The sequence below is a fragment of the Kogia breviceps genome, chromosome 3, assembly GCF_026419965.1.
Source record: "Kogia breviceps isolate mKogBre1 chromosome 3, mKogBre1 haplotype 1, whole genome shotgun sequence".
Classification (NCBI taxonomy): Eukaryota; Metazoa; Chordata; class Mammalia; order Artiodactyla; family Physeteridae; genus Kogia; species Kogia breviceps.
The window spans coordinates 150041223-150059401 of NC_081312.1; the positions used below are offsets into that span (position 1 = coordinate 150041223).

At 36.0% G+C, this 18179-nt stretch overlaps 1 protein-coding gene across 7 annotated transcripts in view; it reads left to right on the plus strand.

Moving 5' to 3' along the window:
- FANCI (FA complementation group I) overlaps window positions 1-18179 on the plus strand; it is an 86519-nt gene that overhangs the window by 41167 nt on the left and 27173 nt on the right. For all 7 annotated transcript variants that reach the window (XM_059056581.2, XM_059056582.2, XM_067029879.1 and 4 more), the window contains 6 exons: window positions 1472-1652; window positions 3051-3138; window positions 12318-12448; window positions 12910-12980; window positions 13825-13939; window positions 15485-15607. In XM_059056581.2, coding sequence (XP_058912564.1) covers window positions 1472-1652; window positions 3051-3138; window positions 12318-12448; window positions 12910-12980; window positions 13825-13939; window positions 15485-15607 — 709 coding nt within the window. The remainder of the gene's footprint in view (window positions 1-1471; window positions 1653-3050; window positions 3139-12317; window positions 12449-12909; window positions 12981-13824; window positions 13940-15484; window positions 15608-18179) is intronic.

Sequence of the window (18179 nt, forward strand, 5' to 3'; positions counted from 1 at the left end):
TACCTTTGTGACTTGAGGATAGTGGTAGGATGTACCAAGGGCTAATCTTCTAGGTGTGGCATCGCCCTAATCCTCCAGCATGTTGTCATCCTCTCAGAGTGCTGCTCTGCCTCTCAGGCCCAAGCTCCTCTAGGCACAGATCCCATCTAAGGACAGGCCTCATGGTTGCTTATTTCTTGGCATAAACTGTGGGTGCAGTGGGGTCTTGGAGAAAAAGGTAGAGAAGGCTGCTGTGTACCAAACTGTTCATGCACAAAAATTGCTTCAGGGTTCCTTCCATTTCCCAGTATATCTGCCTTTGGTATCTGCTTTTGGAGGCACCCCTTCATTTCACACTGTGTGTTCTGTGGCTTCCTTCTTATATTATGTTCACTTTTTAAGGATTCTTCATAATTTCTAGAGAGTCAAAAACACCTCTTATTTTTCCACATTATTATGGATTGTATATATACACCACATACAGACATTCGCACACAGGTATATGTATCTTTTCTGTCATTTGTAGGTATTTGAGGTCGGAAGAATGGAGCATGTGCTCAGTCTATTATCTTGATCCCAGATCTCCAGAGTGTGACTATTATTAAAATCTGTCAAAATGTTATGAGAATCTGTTCACAACTATCTTCTTTATTCTTTAATGCTGCGTTATAATTTGTTGCTGTTTAGCAGGTAGATATAATGATACAAAGGTTATTATAAACATACCATTTCCACTATAGTGGGTAACATTAAGTGGTATAAAATCACCAAGGATTCTGCTGCTTTACAAAGGCTATTTGTAGTTTCAGCTCATGCTTTTGAAACCCAGTCATTCATCAATTCATACTGTAGATATGAATGATATAAATATGAATATAAATATTCCTACTGTAATTATTTACTTAGTGCCTTCTATATGCCAGCCTTTTTGCTAGGCTATATAGGTAAAAATATGACTACAGTGTACTCCCCATTGTAGAGAGTCTCAGTTTAGAGAGGGAGGCAAACTTGTAAGCATGTGTATAGTGTAAGTGTTGTTATTGGCATGAGGGGAATAGAAGAAGCAACAGTTAACTTCTAGTTATGAAATCTTGAATAGAAATCTCTAATGGTCAGTACGTTGAGTTATTCCAGTTTCTTCCATATGTTTTTTTTTTTTTTTACATCTTTATTGGAGTATAATTGCTTTACAATGGTGTGTTAGTTTCTGCTTTACAACAAAGTGAATCAGTTATACATATACATATGTTCACATATTTCTTCCTCTTCCATATGTTTTTTAATGTTCTGTAGTTTTTGGATTTTTTCGGTGTTCTGTCGGTAGAGATTGCTCGCCTACCATTCCCATTACTGTTCATTAAGAAATTCAGAAATCATGTGGAGTGTTGGTTATCCAGGTCAAGTTTGGGAAATATGTAACATGGCAAAGAATATAGAGGTGTAAGGTATTTTACTAAGTTTTTCTTCTTAACTAAACTTTGTTTTCTTGCAGTGTTCATAGTTGGGATCATGTTACTCAGGGCCTGGTAGAACTTGGCTTCATTTTAATGGATTCCTATGGGCCAAAGAAGATTCCTGATGGAAAGACTAATGAAGCCAGCTCAGGTCTTTCTAGAATGCCAAACCAGCATGCATGTAAGCTGGGAGCTAATATCCTGTTGGAAACTTTCAAGGTGAGAGTCTAGTTTAGCAACCATTCCCTAATTTTGTTAAATTATATTATAAATAGGGCATTAACTTGGGAGTTTGGGGGACAGGGCAATTTGAGTATGTAGCAGTTTCCCAGAACAGAGATTGGGATAGTAATTGAAACATTATAGACCCAGTTTGATGGAATACTTACTTTCTCACTCTTTATTTATATGAGGTTTTCATTTATTCTAATTTCTGTTCTTCCTGACCATTTCTTAGAAGTTTGAATATAAGTTAACCTCCTCATGATTTCCTCTTCTTCCTCTAGCAATAAATCATTTCTGGGTTTTTTTAATTCCCTTATACAAAAAATAATCTTTTAGGTTGCTGTAGAACATCAAGCTTGAAGAATCATGCTTATTGGTTCATTGTTTTTGAAGAACCAAAAATGGGGAATTTATACTCTTAAATTCATTACCATATTATGACTATCATCTCAATCTTAATTTCTGAAATAGCTTTCAAAAATTCAAATTTAAAAAAAATATCTGAGACTAAACAAATTTGCTTTGCTAGTGATTTCTCTAAGACATCTTCTTTACATTCAATTGTTCATTGTATCTACACACCAAAAGTATCTGCTGAAAATGTTATTTGGAAGGCAATTTAAATGTAAATCTGATGTTCTGATCCAGAACTATGAAGTGAATGCCATATAATAGTCCTTGAGAGTTGTGTATTAGATACATATGACTCTCCTTAACCAGAATCTGATTAAAAACATTCTTAGAATAAAAAAATGGTTTTTTTTAAATTAATCTTTTTTAAAACTAAGAAGGTTCCACTTGATTTCACACAGATGTTGGCTTTGTCAAGGTATCTATAGAACATAGAATTTACTAATAATCAAATTATTAGTCCAAGGTCTGAAAGAAATTAGTCTGTACCCCAAAGTTAACAAGTTCAGGTATGAAATTTAACTAAAATTCAAGTAAAAATTCAAAACAGGTCATTTTTTAGGCAATTGCTCTCCTTGTAGAAACTGAGGAAGGGCGTGGTGAAGATTTTCTGGGTTTTCAGAAATTTTCGTGGGCTTTTAAATTTTAAAATAAAAGTTGTGCATACTGTGAGGAATACGTTGGCATGTAAACCTAGGCAGAATTATTCCTGTTTGATGTTGGACGTTATATGTAGCAGTACTTTCATATGATCTCTCTTTTAGGCTAATAAAAGTTTGCTGTGCTAGTGAATTGTTTGAGCACAGAATGAGGGTAGAATTGAGTGATTCTTTCCAGATGATTCACATCATATTTGTCTTTAGAATACAGTCCAGTTTTACCCATATGCAAACTGTTCTTTAATCTGCTTAACATGCATTGATACAGTTGTAAGCTGAAGGTCACCAAGGAATATTTTATTGGTTCTTCTGTTCTTTTTAGATCCATGAGATGATCAGACAAGAAATTCTGGAACAAGTCCTCAACAGGGTTGTTACCAGAGGATCCTCCCCCATCACTCATTTCATAGGTATTGAACTTTGGAAGGGTGGATAAAGTTGTCAGGAACATTTTAATTTAAATGTCATAATGCTTTTGGTCCTGGAAAAAAAAAAATTAATGATACAGTAGATTGACATCTTTAATGAAATCTTTGATTATGATGCCAGTAAAACATAAATGCATTTATCTTGTCTATGGTTGTCAAGAAGGAAAGGAGCATATAACTAATGAGTGAAACCTCTGTCTTGCATCAACTTTCTCTCTTTTTTGTTTGAATACGTCTCAGGTGAGTGCTGTCCTTCTGCTATCACTCATTGACCTCCCGTTCTTAACTCTGGACATTCTGACTTCAGTACTAGTCTCTTTGGTGACCTCTGAATGTTTTGCTCTTTTAATACATATATCCTAATGCCTAAATCCACTGGTCTTATCCTAATCACCAACTTTCGTAATTTCTCTATCATTCTACAGTTTACAACTCCCCTGAAGTTGATAACTGTAATAATTTGCATCTTATCCTGCCTATGATCAGTTTTTCTTTCTTTAGTGATTCCTTTTCTTTCTTCTATCCTTAAATGTCAGGGTTCTCCAAAGCTCTGTACTAGACACTTCGTTCTACTTTTTTTTCTTTCTTTACAGCTTTATTGAAGTATAATTGAGGTACAACAATGTCCACATATTTAAAGTATAACAGTTTGATAACTTTTGACATATGTATACACCTGTGAAACAGTATCACCACAGTCAAGATGAACATAACTATCACCCACAAATGTTTCCTGGTGCCTCTTTGTAATTTGTTCCTGCATCCCTCTCCCTTCCCACCTCTGATCTCTAGTTTGGTCTGCTTTCTGTCACTATAAATTTAAAAAATTTTATGTAAATGGAATCCAACAGTGTGTACTCCTTTTTTCTTTCCTTTCTTTTTGGTCTGGCTTCTTTCACTTAGCATAATTCTTTTGAGATTTTTCTGTAGTTGTCACATGTATCAATAATTGATTCCTTTTTATTGTTAGTAGTATTCCCTGATATGGATACAACCACAATTTATTTATCCATTCACCTGTGTGCAGGTTTTAGGTTGTTTCTGGTTTGGGGCTATCACGAATAAAGCTGCTATGAACATTAATGTATAAGTCTTTCTGAGGATGTATGCTTTCATTTCTGTATGGAAACATGTTATAGTGGAATTGGGTACACCGTATGGTAGGTGTAGGCTTTATAGTTTAAGAAACTGCCAGACGATTTTCCACAGTCGTTGTACCATTTTACATTCCTATAAGCAGTGTTTCTAGTTGCTCCACATTGTGACCAACTCTTGGTATGATCAGTCTTTTTAATTTTACTCATTCTAATAGCTATGTAATAGCATCTGATTGTGTTTTTGTTTGCATTTCCTCAATGCCTAATGATATGTTGAACATTTGCCATGCTTATTTGTCATTTCTGTATTTTCTTTGGTTAAATGTCTGTTCAAGTCTTTTGTCCATTGTTAAAAAATTGAGTTGTTTCCCTTTTTATTACTGAGTTGTAGGAGTTGTTTATATATTCTAAATACAAGTCCTTTGTCTGATATATGTTTTTTTGTTGTTTTGTTTTGTTTTTGCGGTATGCGGGCCTCCCACTGCCGTGGCCTCTCCTGCTGCGGAGCACAGGCTCCAGACGCGCAGGATCAGCGGCCATGGCTCACGGGCCCAGCCACTCCGCGGCATGTGGGATCCTTCCGGACCAGGGCACGAACCTGCGTCCCCCGCATCGACAGGTGGTCTCCCAACCACTGCGCCACCAGGGAAACCCCAGATATATGTTTTGCTGCAGATATTTTCTCCTGGTCTGTGGTTTGACTTTTAATTTTTGTAACAGTGTCATTTGAAGGACCAACATTTTTAATTTTATCAGTTACCAGTTCATCAGTGTCTTTGTATAGTTCCTGCTTTTTATGTCATGTATTAAAAAAAATCTTTGCCAAACCCAAGGTCACTAAGATTTTCTCCTATATTTTCTACTAGAAGCTTTATAGTTTTAGCTCTTATACTTAGATCTATGATCCATTTTTGTTAAATTTTGTATAGGGTGTGACATAACAGTGTTCATCTTTTTGCTTAAGGCTATCCAGTTGTTTCAACACAATGTTTTGAAAAGTTTATCTTTTCTTCATTGAGGTACCTTGACATCTTTATTGAAATCAACTAACCATACATGTGTGGGTCTATTTTAGGAATCTGTTCTATTCCAGTGAGCTATGTGTGTGTTACATCTTAATTGCTGTAGTGTCATAATGTGTCTTAAAAGCAATAGTGTAAGTCTTCTAACTTTGTTCTTTTTCAAAATGATTTTGTCTATTCTAGGTCCTTTGCATTTCCAAATAAATATTCTAATCAGTTTGTCAATTTTTATAAAAGGTCTGCTCATGTTATGATGGAGATTGCCTCAAATATATGGATTAATGGGGGAGAGAATTGGCATCTTAACAATATTGAGTCTTCTAACACATGAACAGTGTATCTCTCCATTTATTTAGGTCTTCAGTTTCTTTCGGCAATGTTTTGTAGTTTTCAATGCATGGATCTTGCATATCTTTTGTCAATTGATCCCTATTTCATTTTTTTGACACTGTTGTAAATAGTATCTTTTAAATTTTCAATTTCTGATTGTTTATTGCTGTTGTGTAGAAATAGTTGCTTTTTTAATATTGACCTTATATCCTGCAACCATGCTAAATCCCCTCATTAGTTCTAGTCGGTTTTTGGCAATTCCTTAGGATTTTCTACATAGAAATCACGTCATCTCCAAATCTAGACATTCTTGATATCAGTGATACGTCTTTTTTCTTTTTTTCTTTATCAGTCTGGCTTAGAAGCTTGCCAGTTTTACTAATCTTTGAAAGAATGAGATTTTAGTTTTAATTTTCTCTGTTTTTTTTTGTTTTGTTTTCAATTTCACCAAATTCTGCTTTTTATTATTTCCTTCCTTTTGCTTGCTTTGGGTTAATTTTGCTCTTTTAAGTTATTGAAAAACATCAAAAGAAGAATATATCATGGTACATGAAAATTTTAGACTTCAGAGTTCATAAAATATAGTATTATTGGAATACAGACATGCTCAATCATTTTATGTATTGTCTATCTTGCTTTTATACTTTACCAGCAGAGTTGAGTTGGTGTGTGTGTGTGTGTGTATATATATATATATATATATATATATATATATATATATACACACACACACACACACACACACACACACACCATCTAGTGATATATATATATATATATATATATATATATATATATATATATATATCACATGACCCATTAAGCCTAAAATAGTTATTGTCTGGCCCTTTACAGAAAAAGTGTGCCAACTTCTGGTCTGTTATATTTACCTAGATATTGATATTGCTATTTTTTCCTTCCTGATGATTGAAGTTTCCTTTTGTTTGTGTGAAAGGTTTTAACTACAAAATCCATTCTTTTAATAGAAGTAGGGCTAGTCAGGTTATCTAAATCTTCTGGGTGAACTTTGGTAGTTTGTGTCTTTCAAGGAATTTGACCATTTCATCTTAAGTTATCAAATTTATTGTCATGAAGTTGTTCCACATATTCCATTTAATGTCTGTAGGATCTATATTGATTTGCCCTTTCTTACTCCTGAAAGCCATAATTTGCATCTTTTCTCTTTTTCCTGATTAGTCTAGCAAGAGATTTATCAATTTTATTGATTTTTCTCCAAGAACCAGCTTTTGGTTTCATTGAGTTTCTCTGTTTTCAGTTTTATTCATATGTGCTCTTTTTTGTTTTGTTTCTACTGCTACTTTGGGTTAGTCTGTGCATCTTTTGATTAAAAGCTTATGTCATTAATTTGAGACCTTTCTCTTTTTTTTCAATATAAGCATTAAACTATAAATTTCCTTCTAAACGTTGCTTTAGCTGCATCCCATAAATTTTGATTTTTATTTTCATTCTGTTCCAAATACTTTTAATTTCTTTGTGATTTGTTCTTTAACCTGTGGGTTATTCAGAAGTGTGTTGTTTAGTTTTCAAGTATTTGTCGATTTCTTTGATGCAAATTTTAAAAAAATTATTGAGACTTGTTTTATTCTCAGAATATGGTCCATTTTGATAAATGTTCTGCATGCTATTGAAAATAATATGTATTCTGTTATTAGATAGTTTTCTATAAATCACTGAAGTCAGATTATTCAAGTCTCCTGTGTCCTTACTGATTTTCTATCTACTTATTCTGTTAACTATTAAGAGAGGGGTGTTGAAATCTCTGACTTTGTATTTATAGAAATGACTGTGCCTTTCAGTTCTATCAGTTTTTGCTTCAGGAATTTTAAAACTCTATTATAGGGCATAAACATTGAGGATTGTTATGTCCTCTTGGTTAATGGATCCATTAATTGTTATGAAATGACCTTTTTGTTCCTGGCAATATTATTTACTCAGAAGTCTACTTTGATATTAATATAACCTCTGCAGCTTTCTTTTTATCAGTGTTAACATGGTATATTTTTTCCATCTTTTTAGATTTAACTTATTTTTGTCTTTATAGTTAACTTGGGTTTTATTATAGACAACATACAATTGTGTTTTACTTTTTTAATCCAATTTGACAATCTCTTGACTTTTTTTTTTTTTTTTTTTTTTGCGGTACGCGGGCCTCTCACTGTTGTGGCCTCTCCTCTTGCGGAGCACAGGCTCCGGATGCGCAGGCTCAGCGGCCATGGCTCACGGGCCTAGCTGCTCCGCGGCATGTGGGATCTTCCCAGACCGGGGCACAAACCCGTGTCCCCCTGCATCAGCAGGAGGACTCTCAACCACTGCGCCACCACGGAAGCCTGACAATCTCTGACTTTTAATCAGGGCAGGCCATCTACATTTAATGTGATTATCATGCAGCTATTGGTTTTCTACTTTGTCTGTCTGGTTTTTGTTCCCTTTTTTCTCTTCTCCCTTCTCTTGAATTGAGTTTTTTTGGTTTTTAATGATTGTTTTATCTTGCTAATTTGATTAGTTATATCTCTTGTTTTATTTTCTTTTGGATTGCTTTAGGGTTTATGATTTCCATCGTTAACTTATTATAGTCTACCTTCAAGTAGTAGCATACCTCTTTACATGTAGTATAAGAGCATTACAACAGTATACTTCCATTTTTTTACCCCTACTCCAGTAGCTTTTGTGCATTCTCATGCATTTTACTTCTGTCAGAATATTGAATTATATCTACATTGTTGTTAATTTAGCTTGTTTTTATCTTTGGCTGCGTTGAGTCTTCGTTGCTGCGCACAGGCTTTCTCTAGTTGCGGCGAGTGGGGGCTACTCGCACTTGTGGTGCTTGGGCTTATTGCGGTGGCTTCTCATTGCAGAGCATGGGCTCTAGGGCTTGCGGGCTTCAGTTGTTGTGGCACACGGGCTCAGTAGTTACGGCTCACAGGCTCTAGAGTGCAGGCTCTGTAGTTGTGGTACGTGGGCTTACTTGCTCTGCAGCATGGGGGATCTTCCTGGACCAGGGCTCGAACCCATGTACCCTGCATGGGCAGGCAGATTCTTAACCACTATGCCACCAGGGAAGCCCCAGTTTAGCTTTAAACATTTATCTTTTTAAGAAATTTTAAAAATAAGTCTTTTAATTTTTACCCATGTGTTTACCATTTCTGGTGCTTTTTCCTTTGTGTAAATCCAGATTTCTATCTAGTATCAACTTTCTTTCTGTCTGAAGGACTGCCTTTAAATTTTCTTATACTGCTCATCTGCTGACGATGAATTCTTTTGTGTATCAGAAAGTCTTCATTTCACGTTACTTCTTAAAAGACATTTTCATTGGGTATAAAATTCTAGATTGACTTTTTTTCTTTTAGTGCTTCAAAGATATTGCTCTAATGCGTTTGGGCTTTCATCATTTCCAGTGAAAAGTCTGCTTTCATTCTTCTCTTTTTTCTTCTCTTTATAATGTCTTTTTTCTTTTTAGATTTCTTCTTTATCGGTGGCTTTAAGCGATTTAATTATGATGTGCTTTAGTGTTGTTTCCTTCATGTTTCTTGTGGTTGAGGTTTATTAAGCTTACTTAGATCTGTAAGATTATGGTTTTCATCAAGTTTGAAAGCTCTTCAGGTATTATCTCTTCAAAAAATTTTTTCTGTCATCTTCTTCCTCACTGGTGCATGCGCGCGCATGCACAGACACACACACACAGACACACACACACATGGTCTTCTGCGACTCCAGTTACACATATGTTAAGTGGCTTTAAGTTGTTACACAGCTCACGGTTATCCTTTCTTTAGTCTTTTTTACTTTGTGTTTCATTTTAGATAGTTTTTATTGCTGTTAATTCAAATTCCCATATCTTCTGCAGTGATCTTATCCTTTAAAATTTTCATTTTTAGACATTTGATTTATGTCTTCCTTATCTTCGCTGTCTTTTTTTTTTAAACATGCTTCCCTTACCTATTTTTTTTTTGCTGTGCCACATCTTGCAGGATCTTAGTTCCCCAACCAGGGATTGAACCTGTGCCCCTGGCAGTGAGAGCACCAAGTCCTAACCACTCGACCACCAGGGAATTCCCTTCCCTTACCTTCTTGAACATATATTTATTTTAGTTCTTTTAATGTCCTTGTCTACTAACTCTATCATGGTGTAATTTCTGATCTGTTTTTATTGATTTATTTCCTCTTCGTCATGAGTTGTGTTTTCCTGCTTCTTTGCATGATGAATAATTTTTTTTTTTTTTTTTTTGCGGTACACGGGCCTCTCACTGTTGTGGCCTCTCCCATTGCGGAACACAGGTTCCAGATGTGCAGGCCCAGCGGCCATGGCTCACGGGCCCAGCCGCTCCACGGCATGTGGGATCTTCCTGGACCGGGGCATGAACCCATGTCCCCTGCATTGGCAGGCGGACTCTCAACCACTGGGCCACCAGGGAAGCCCGATTAATAATTTTGATTGGATGGTAGACACTGTGAATTTCACATTGTTAATTTGCTGGATTTTTTTTCCTTCAAATATTATTGAGCTTTAAGTTTCTTGGAAAGCATTTAATCCTTTTTATGATTATTTTTATGTTGTGTTATGTAAGACCAGACAGCCTTTAATTTAGGGTCAACTTGGTGCTACAATTAAAGCAATGCTCCTTGTGTATTATGAGGTGTCTCCACTGTGGATGTTGTGAATATAAACTATTTCCTGTCCTTTATGACCTCTGAGAATGGATTTGCCTACTGCTTGCCTGTGATTTTTTCCCTGACTTCAGGTTGTTTTTTCATACAGATGCACTGACTAGCATGCAGCTAACATACAAGGGGGGCTACCTGCACATCTCCAGGGCTCTCTTTCCATGCAGCTCTTTCCTTTCTGGTACTCTGCCCTATGAATGCTAGCTGCCTTGGCTTTCCTGAATTGTCAACTCTGTCTCTCTAACTCAGGAAGACCACTGGATTCTGAGTTTCCCCTCTCTGTGCTACTGCCTAGAAACTCTCCAAGCAGTAAGATGGGGCAATTATAAGCCTCTCCTCATTTATTTCCCTTCTCTCAGGGATCATTGTCTGTACTGCTTCTTGTCTGGTGTCTGAAATTTGTTGTTTCATGTAATTTGGCTTATTTTGTTGTAGATGTTTAAAGTGGGAAGATAAATCTGGTTACTCTTACTCCATCCTGGTGGGCAGTGTCTGCCCCTCTTTTTACACATTCCCTTACTTGCAGATATCATACCCCTTCTCATGATTTCAGTTATTTTGGTGGGGTCTTTTGTGGGCATGCCTCCCAAATCTTTATGTCAAGACTCTCCTCTTTCCTTAGTTCACTGTTTCACTGACTTCATTCCTGCTGGATATTTCCATTTAGTATTTTTTTTCCTTTTATTTCAAATGCAATACTGTTTCCTTCAAACAAATTCCCCTTTCCGTTGTCCCTATTTCTGTTATCTGAAACACGACTCTGAGTCTCAGAGACTAGAATTCCTTTTAATCTTCTCAAATACACCTGGTACCTAAGTTCTTTCATTCTTTCCCTCATACCGTTACCTCTTTCTTCTTTTTTATACCCTCCCCCCACAGACAGACACCCATTGCCTAATTCCCAGTTTTAACAACCTTGCATTTAGACTACTACCACAGCTTCCTAACTGGTTTCCCTGCTTCTGCAGCGATTCTCCCTGCAAATTGCCGCCAGATCAGTATTCCTAAAATACCACTGTCATTCAAAACTCACCAATACCTTTTTTCATAAATTACCAGCTCTTTATTCTGGTATTTAAAGTCCTTGATGGAATTCCCTGGCGTCCAGTGGTTAGCACTCAGTGCTTTCACTGCCATGGGCCTGGGTTTGATCCCTGGTCGCAGAACTAAGATCCCAGAAACCACGTGCCATGACCAAAAAAAAAAAAGTCCATGACAATTTGATCCAATCTACCTTTCTAACATTAACTTCCATTATTTACTTTTCTGAACGCTTCACCCTATCTCCACAGATTTCCCCACCATCCTCTGAATATGTCTTACACTTGATTTTCCTGTACTTTTACTCGTACTTTTCCCTTTAAATATAATAGTTCTTTCCAGTTCTTTGTGCATCTAAATGTTACCCATCTTTTAGAATCCAGCTTAAATTCCTCCTTCTCTTTGCTCTCCTAAAGCACACCATCTCATAATCTCTTCCTTTGCGCTCCTGTTTAAACTCTTCTTTATCATTTGCTAGACGATAAGCAATGTTTGGAATTATTAAATTTTTGATATCATTCTATTACTTCTTTCATTCTTATAAAATATTTTTTTCGTGACTTCCAGCTAAATTAACATTCTTGAAGGAAGAGAGACCAGGTTTTGTGCTTTTGAATATTCCGTATAGGACCATATGATTAAGGTTGCACATAATAGAAATTCATAAATATTTATTGATTTATTTCAGTTTGGAAATATGAAGACAGAGTGTGCTACTTATTCAGGCAGTATAATGGGTTTCTTCCTTTCTTTTAGACAGTTTAATTTTTGTAGTCTTACACTATCACCAGAAGAAATTTTACAAGTATCCTGGTTACATTTTAAAGTATTAATATATAGAATCAGTAGAAATCTATGTTGCAGTGTACTTGACTTATTTGAGAAAGAAACAAAAAACTTTTTACCATTTCTTTCTCCATTTTATGTTCCTTTTATTTGAAACGTTTTTAGTTATGTGAGGCAACTGATTATAGATTCTGTTTTTCAGACCTGCTTTCAGATATCATCATGTATTCACCCTTAGTTCTTCAAAGTTGCTCTTCTAAAGTCACAGAAACTTTTGACTATTTGTCCTTTCTGCCCCTTCAAACCGTACAAGGGCTGCTGAAGGCAGTGCAGGTAAGTCTTGACTCCTAAGGAGCTTACCACAACTGAGGTTGAACTGCCGAGTAGAGGTCTGATGTATTTCTTACACATATGTACGTGTAAGAAATACTGTTTCCCTTGATTCTAGAACATAAAGCTTTCTATTAAAATAGAGTCTATTTCCCAAGTTTACCCCCTCTTCATAGTGCTAGTCTCTCTCCTTTGATTCAGTTTCAAGTTAGTGAAGTAATTGAAAGGCTCTTAGGAAATTATTAATTGAGGACAGTAGGTTTAAAGGTATTCACAACTAGTTTCAATTCAGCATTTCAAAATATAAAATTGTCCTTATTACTAAGTGTAATAAACAATGCAACTTGTTTATAAAACAGAGCCAAACTTTCTTATAAAAGCCAAATGGTAACAGTATTGAGTAGAAGTGTGCTAAGGCAAATAAACAAATTGCTGTTTTTACCTACTGATTCTTCCTTTTTCAGCCCCTTCTAAAAGTCAGCTTGTCAGTAAGAGACTCCTTGATACTTGTCCTTCGGAAAGCTATGTTTGCCAGGTATGTAGCCTCCCTTGAGATCTGAGAAAGTGATGCTTTCTAATGTTAACTTAGAGTCCTCTCTGCAGTCATCTCTAGTACAGCCTGTTCACAGCAGTCATGCAAATTCCTAACCCAAGCTAGAGATGATAATACCATCTCCTAAAGATATTATGAGATGGGTAATATGTGGGAAGCATTTGTTACTTTAAGGATAAGATACCAAATTAATATCACATTGGCCATATTATAAACTCATGGATATTCAGAGGAGCAACTAGTAAGTAGCCATATGCTGTTTATCCCTATTCTAGAATTGACAGTTTGTTGTTACTCCTTACCCAAAAGCATGTCTGATAGGCCAAGGTTGTATACTGTAGCATCTATAACATGAATTAATCATTGAGCCTCAGTAAGATGAGTGTATCATTTTTCTGGATGGAGGGTTTATAAGGCACCAAGCACTGCACTCCTCTATGAAGAAAGGAAGTGCTCCTTTAAACTCAGAGAAAATTAATGATTTCCTTTGCTATATTTAGTACTTATATTTGAGTTATCAACGCATTGTACAGCCTTTCAGCACTCTTGTTCTCATAGACTTGTCAGCAGGATAGAGGAGAGTATAGATAGTGTCATGAGGTTAAGTAGATAATGCAAAATTCAGCCAAATTCTTATACTACTAATTGCTGTGAACAGCCGATGCCTTATTTTGAGTATATAAATTCAGCTTATTTTGCTCTGTGCTTCATTGTTTATACATATTCCTTTCCTGTACAGAACTAACTGAATTTTTCTGACCCAGAAGCCTATTCCTGTGAAATCAGTACTGTTTGGTAACTTCTTCTCTGTCTATTCCTGAGCTAGCCAGCTTGATGCCCGAAAATCTGCAGTTGCTGGATTTTTGCTGCTCCTGAAGAACTTTAAAGTTTTAGGCAGCTTGTCATCTTCTCAGTGCAGTCAGTCTATTGGTATTAGCCAGGTAAGGATTTTTTTTTCACACCAGCTTATAGTGTGTGCACTGATGCAGGAGCTGATGATGTGCAGACTCTTTTCTTTTACTCCTGTTCTGGTTGTACAAATGATCCTGAAACTGAGAGTCTGATGATGATGATAATATCAGCCAACACTTTTTGATGGAAAATGGAAAATTTGCTGTGTGTTAACTGTGCTTTTCAATATGGTAGTCCCTAGCCTCAAGGTGGCTGTTGAACTGAATACTGATTGAAATGTAGCTAGTTCAAATTGAGTGTTGCTCTATGTGTAAAACACAAACTGGATTTTGAAGACTCTGTGTGAGATAAAAGAATGTAAACTATCTCAATAATTTTTTATTTTGATTATGTGTTGAGATAATATTTTGGCTGTGTTGGGTTAAATAAAATATTAAAATTAATTTCACCAGTTTCTTTTTACTTTTTTGATTTGGCTACTAGAAAATTTAATATATATGTGGCTTGCATTTGTGATTTGTATTGTGTTTCTACTGGACAGCACTGTGCTACACTCTAGGCTAAGTGCTTTACATTTATTTTCTCATTTAATCTTCACGGCAATTCTCTGAGGCTAAATACTGTTATTGTCCCCAATTTTAATAGTGTATTTACTTTGTACATCTGTTAAAACCTGTAACCTGAGAAAAGCAAAACTTTTTACAGTAATTTTGATAATCTAGGTTTTGCAGCAATAAAATTGTCTTTGTCATTTAAATTCAGTAATATACGACTTGTAAATAAGGGACGTATCTGTTTACCAGTTTCATTAAGAATCCTTTATTGCTCTGGTGTAACTATATAAAACTTTTGTTTATAACATGGCATAGATTAAATATTAGGAACACTGGGTATCATTTATGTATTGTTATTATCCCCAATTTAAGGGTAAGAAAACTGAGACAGAGAGGTTAAATAACTTGCCCAAGGTGATATGGCCAGTAATGGGTAGAACTGGGATTTGACCTCAGTCAGTATTAACTTCCTCACTAAGATGGCTGAAGTAAGGATTAGGAGTTCTTGGTCTATAATGGCTGAATTTATTATGTGAATCAAACAAGCAGTATTATTCTTTGTCAAGTCCATATCTAAACAAAACAACTACCTACCTCTAAACCTCTCAGGAGTTCACGGAACCAAAAAGTTCTCAATTCTACTAGCTATTGAAGATGTTTAAGGAAGTCTTTTAGACCTTTTATGTAAAATCAAGTTTATTATGACTACTGAATTCTACACGCATAAAATAATCTGTGTGCCTTCCTAAGCAGGTGACATTGCCAAGGAAAATCTTAAGGAATAAGGAAGAGTTAATTTTTTTTAAGTGTTTGAAAATTCTCTTAGTCCAAGCTAGAATAAGAGTGATAACTTATCATGGCCTAATAATGATTATAATGACTGCTTCAGTCCTGGGTTTTGGCATATGGGGAAAGCTAAATGTAAGGTTCTTTGACCAAGTACATCAGCTCATTTTACCCCCTTAATAGAAACTACTTACTCTGGTAAGATAGACATGAACTGGCCTCTCTTCTTTTCAGGTCCATGTGGATGTCCATAGCCGTTACAATTCTGTCGCCAATGAAACCTTTTGCCTTGAGATCATGGACAGTTTGAGGAGATGCTTAGGCCAGCAGGCTGATGTTCGACTCATGCTTTATGAGGTAAATCAGCAGAGTGAAGAAATGTAGTACTTTCCTCCCCAACTCCACTAATAATCCTTTTAATTTTAATCATTTTTTTCTGATTATCAAGGTACAGTAGATAACGCTTTTATTTAATGCAGTTAGGACCACTAGTTAGGTGATGCTTAGCCAAAAAGTCGTTTAAGGTGAGGAATCATAAAGAATATTTTAAATATCTTAAATGTTTTATTTTAATTTGAAATATTTAAATGTACTGTTAATTTACCAGTCTTTTTTTTTTTTTTTTTTTCGGTACACGGGCTTCTCACTGTCGTGGCATCTCCCGTTGTGGAGCACAGGCTCCGGACGAGCAGGCTCAGTGGCCATGGCTCACGGGCCTAGCCGCTCCGCGGCATGTGGGATCTTCCCAGACAGGGGCATGAACCCATGTCCCCTGCATCGGCAGGCGGACTCTCAACCACTGCGCCACCAGGGAAGCCCTCCAGTCTTTTGTTTTAAGGCCGAGTTCTTTCGGTTTTGAGTATGAGTCTGCCATTTGGAACTTCCTGTCTCTCAGACAAAACATAACTTTAAGGTATTGCCTGTAATTGCAAGTTTTTGCTTACGTAAAGTAGGATAAAAACTTTAAGACACTTCAGATACAGTCTTAGTATAGAAATCTTCTAGATATGTTCAGTTTTTCCCCTAAGTTTTTAGAATTGTCTTACCCCTAATTCATCAGAAGTTGGTTTTAGAGATTTACTTTTTATTTAGTCTTTCCAGAACATTCAACTTAGTTTTTATGAAAACAACTTCTCGTTTTTTGTTGTTGTTGTTTTTGGCCATGCCACATGGCTTTTGGGATCTTAGTTCCCCAACCAGGGGTTGAACCTGTGCCCTCGGCAGTGGAAGTGCAGAGTCCCAACCACTGAACAGCCAGGGAATTCCCAGAAACAACTTCTTTTTCGTTTTGCACTTGGTTTCCAACAGTTTACAGAATGTCTGATTAGATCACATAATTAACAATGATGGTACAATTAGCAAAAACTGAGTGGAACAAATATTACTACTGACTTGTGATTAGGATATAATTCAGCCAGTGGGAATAAAAGTTTGCAGTCATGAGGGATTGCACTACGATTGCTAGCATTTAGTATGATGTGTACTTCAGCATACATATTTCATAGGATGGAGAGCATTAGATAATCTAGCAAGTAGATTTAAGTGGAAGTCATTTCAGAGAACAGCTATTGTAATACTTTTATTTGCCCTTTAAAAAATAACATTTATGGGCTTCTCTGGTGGCGCAGTGGTTGAGAGTCTGCCTGCCGACGCAAGGAACGCGGGTTCATGCCCCGGTCCAAGAAGATCCCACATGCTGCGGAGCGGCTGGACCTGTGAGCCATGGCCGCTGAGGCTGCGCGTCCGGAGCCTGTGCTCCGCAACGGGAGAGGCCACAACAGTGAGAGGCCCGCGTACTGCAAAAAACATTTATTGAGCTACAGTGGTTGCCAGGCACTGTACCAGACGTCGGATTTTTCAGGTTTATTGTAGAAAATATAGAAAATACAGGAAAATGTTTTTTAAAATATTATTATTAATCCCAGCACTCATATATGTATATTTATACAAAATTGAAATCATCAGTTTTATCTAGCTTTTATCTCTTAATATTATGTTGTAAGTATTTTCCCATTTCATTAAATGTTCTTTGACACATAATTTTTAATGTTAAAAAGTGTTCTTTATGTATACAGTAATTTATTTAACTGTTTTGGGGCATTTCTGTTGTTTCCAGTTTTTCACCATGAATGTTGTTGTACCTGAATATTTGACCACATTGCTGGGTTAAAGATTAGAACATTTTAAAGTCTACTGGCATACTCTGGCAAGCATTGAATTTTTTTTAATAATTAAAAATATCTTTGTTCAACATTCATTTGTGGTAAAACTCTCATACGCTCTTAGCAAACTAAGATTAGAGGGGAATTCCTCAACCTGATAAAGGGTGTCTATGAATCCTATGTCTAGTATAAATAGTGAGAGATTTAATGCGTTTCCCCTTTGATCAGGAACAAGGATATTCTCAAAATTTTTATTCTGCATTAAAGTGAAGGTCTGATCCAATGCAGCAAGGCAAGAAAAAGAAATAAAGGCACACAGATTTGAAAGGATGAAGTAAAGCTGTGTTGTTCACTTAGTGTACATAGACAATACCAAAATGTCTGCGAAAAATGAGTTTAGTAAGGTTGTAGAATAGAAGATCAATAACTTTGCAAAAATCAATTATAGTTCTATTTTCTAGCAATGAACAGTTTGAAATTGAAAGAAAAGCAGTATTTATAGTAGATAGAAAAATACTTAAGGATAGATTCAACAAAATATGCACAAGATATGTACACTTGAAGACCTCAGAATAGCTGAGAGACATTAAAGAAGAATTAAATGAATGGAGAGATATGCAGTGTTCACAGATGAGAATGCTTAATATTGTTAATGTTTTTAAGTCTCAGAAATATCTGTAGATTCAATGAAATCCTAGGCTTTTTTTGTAGAAATTAAGAAGTTGATTGTAAAATTTATGTGGGGCTTCCCTGGTGGCACAGTGGTT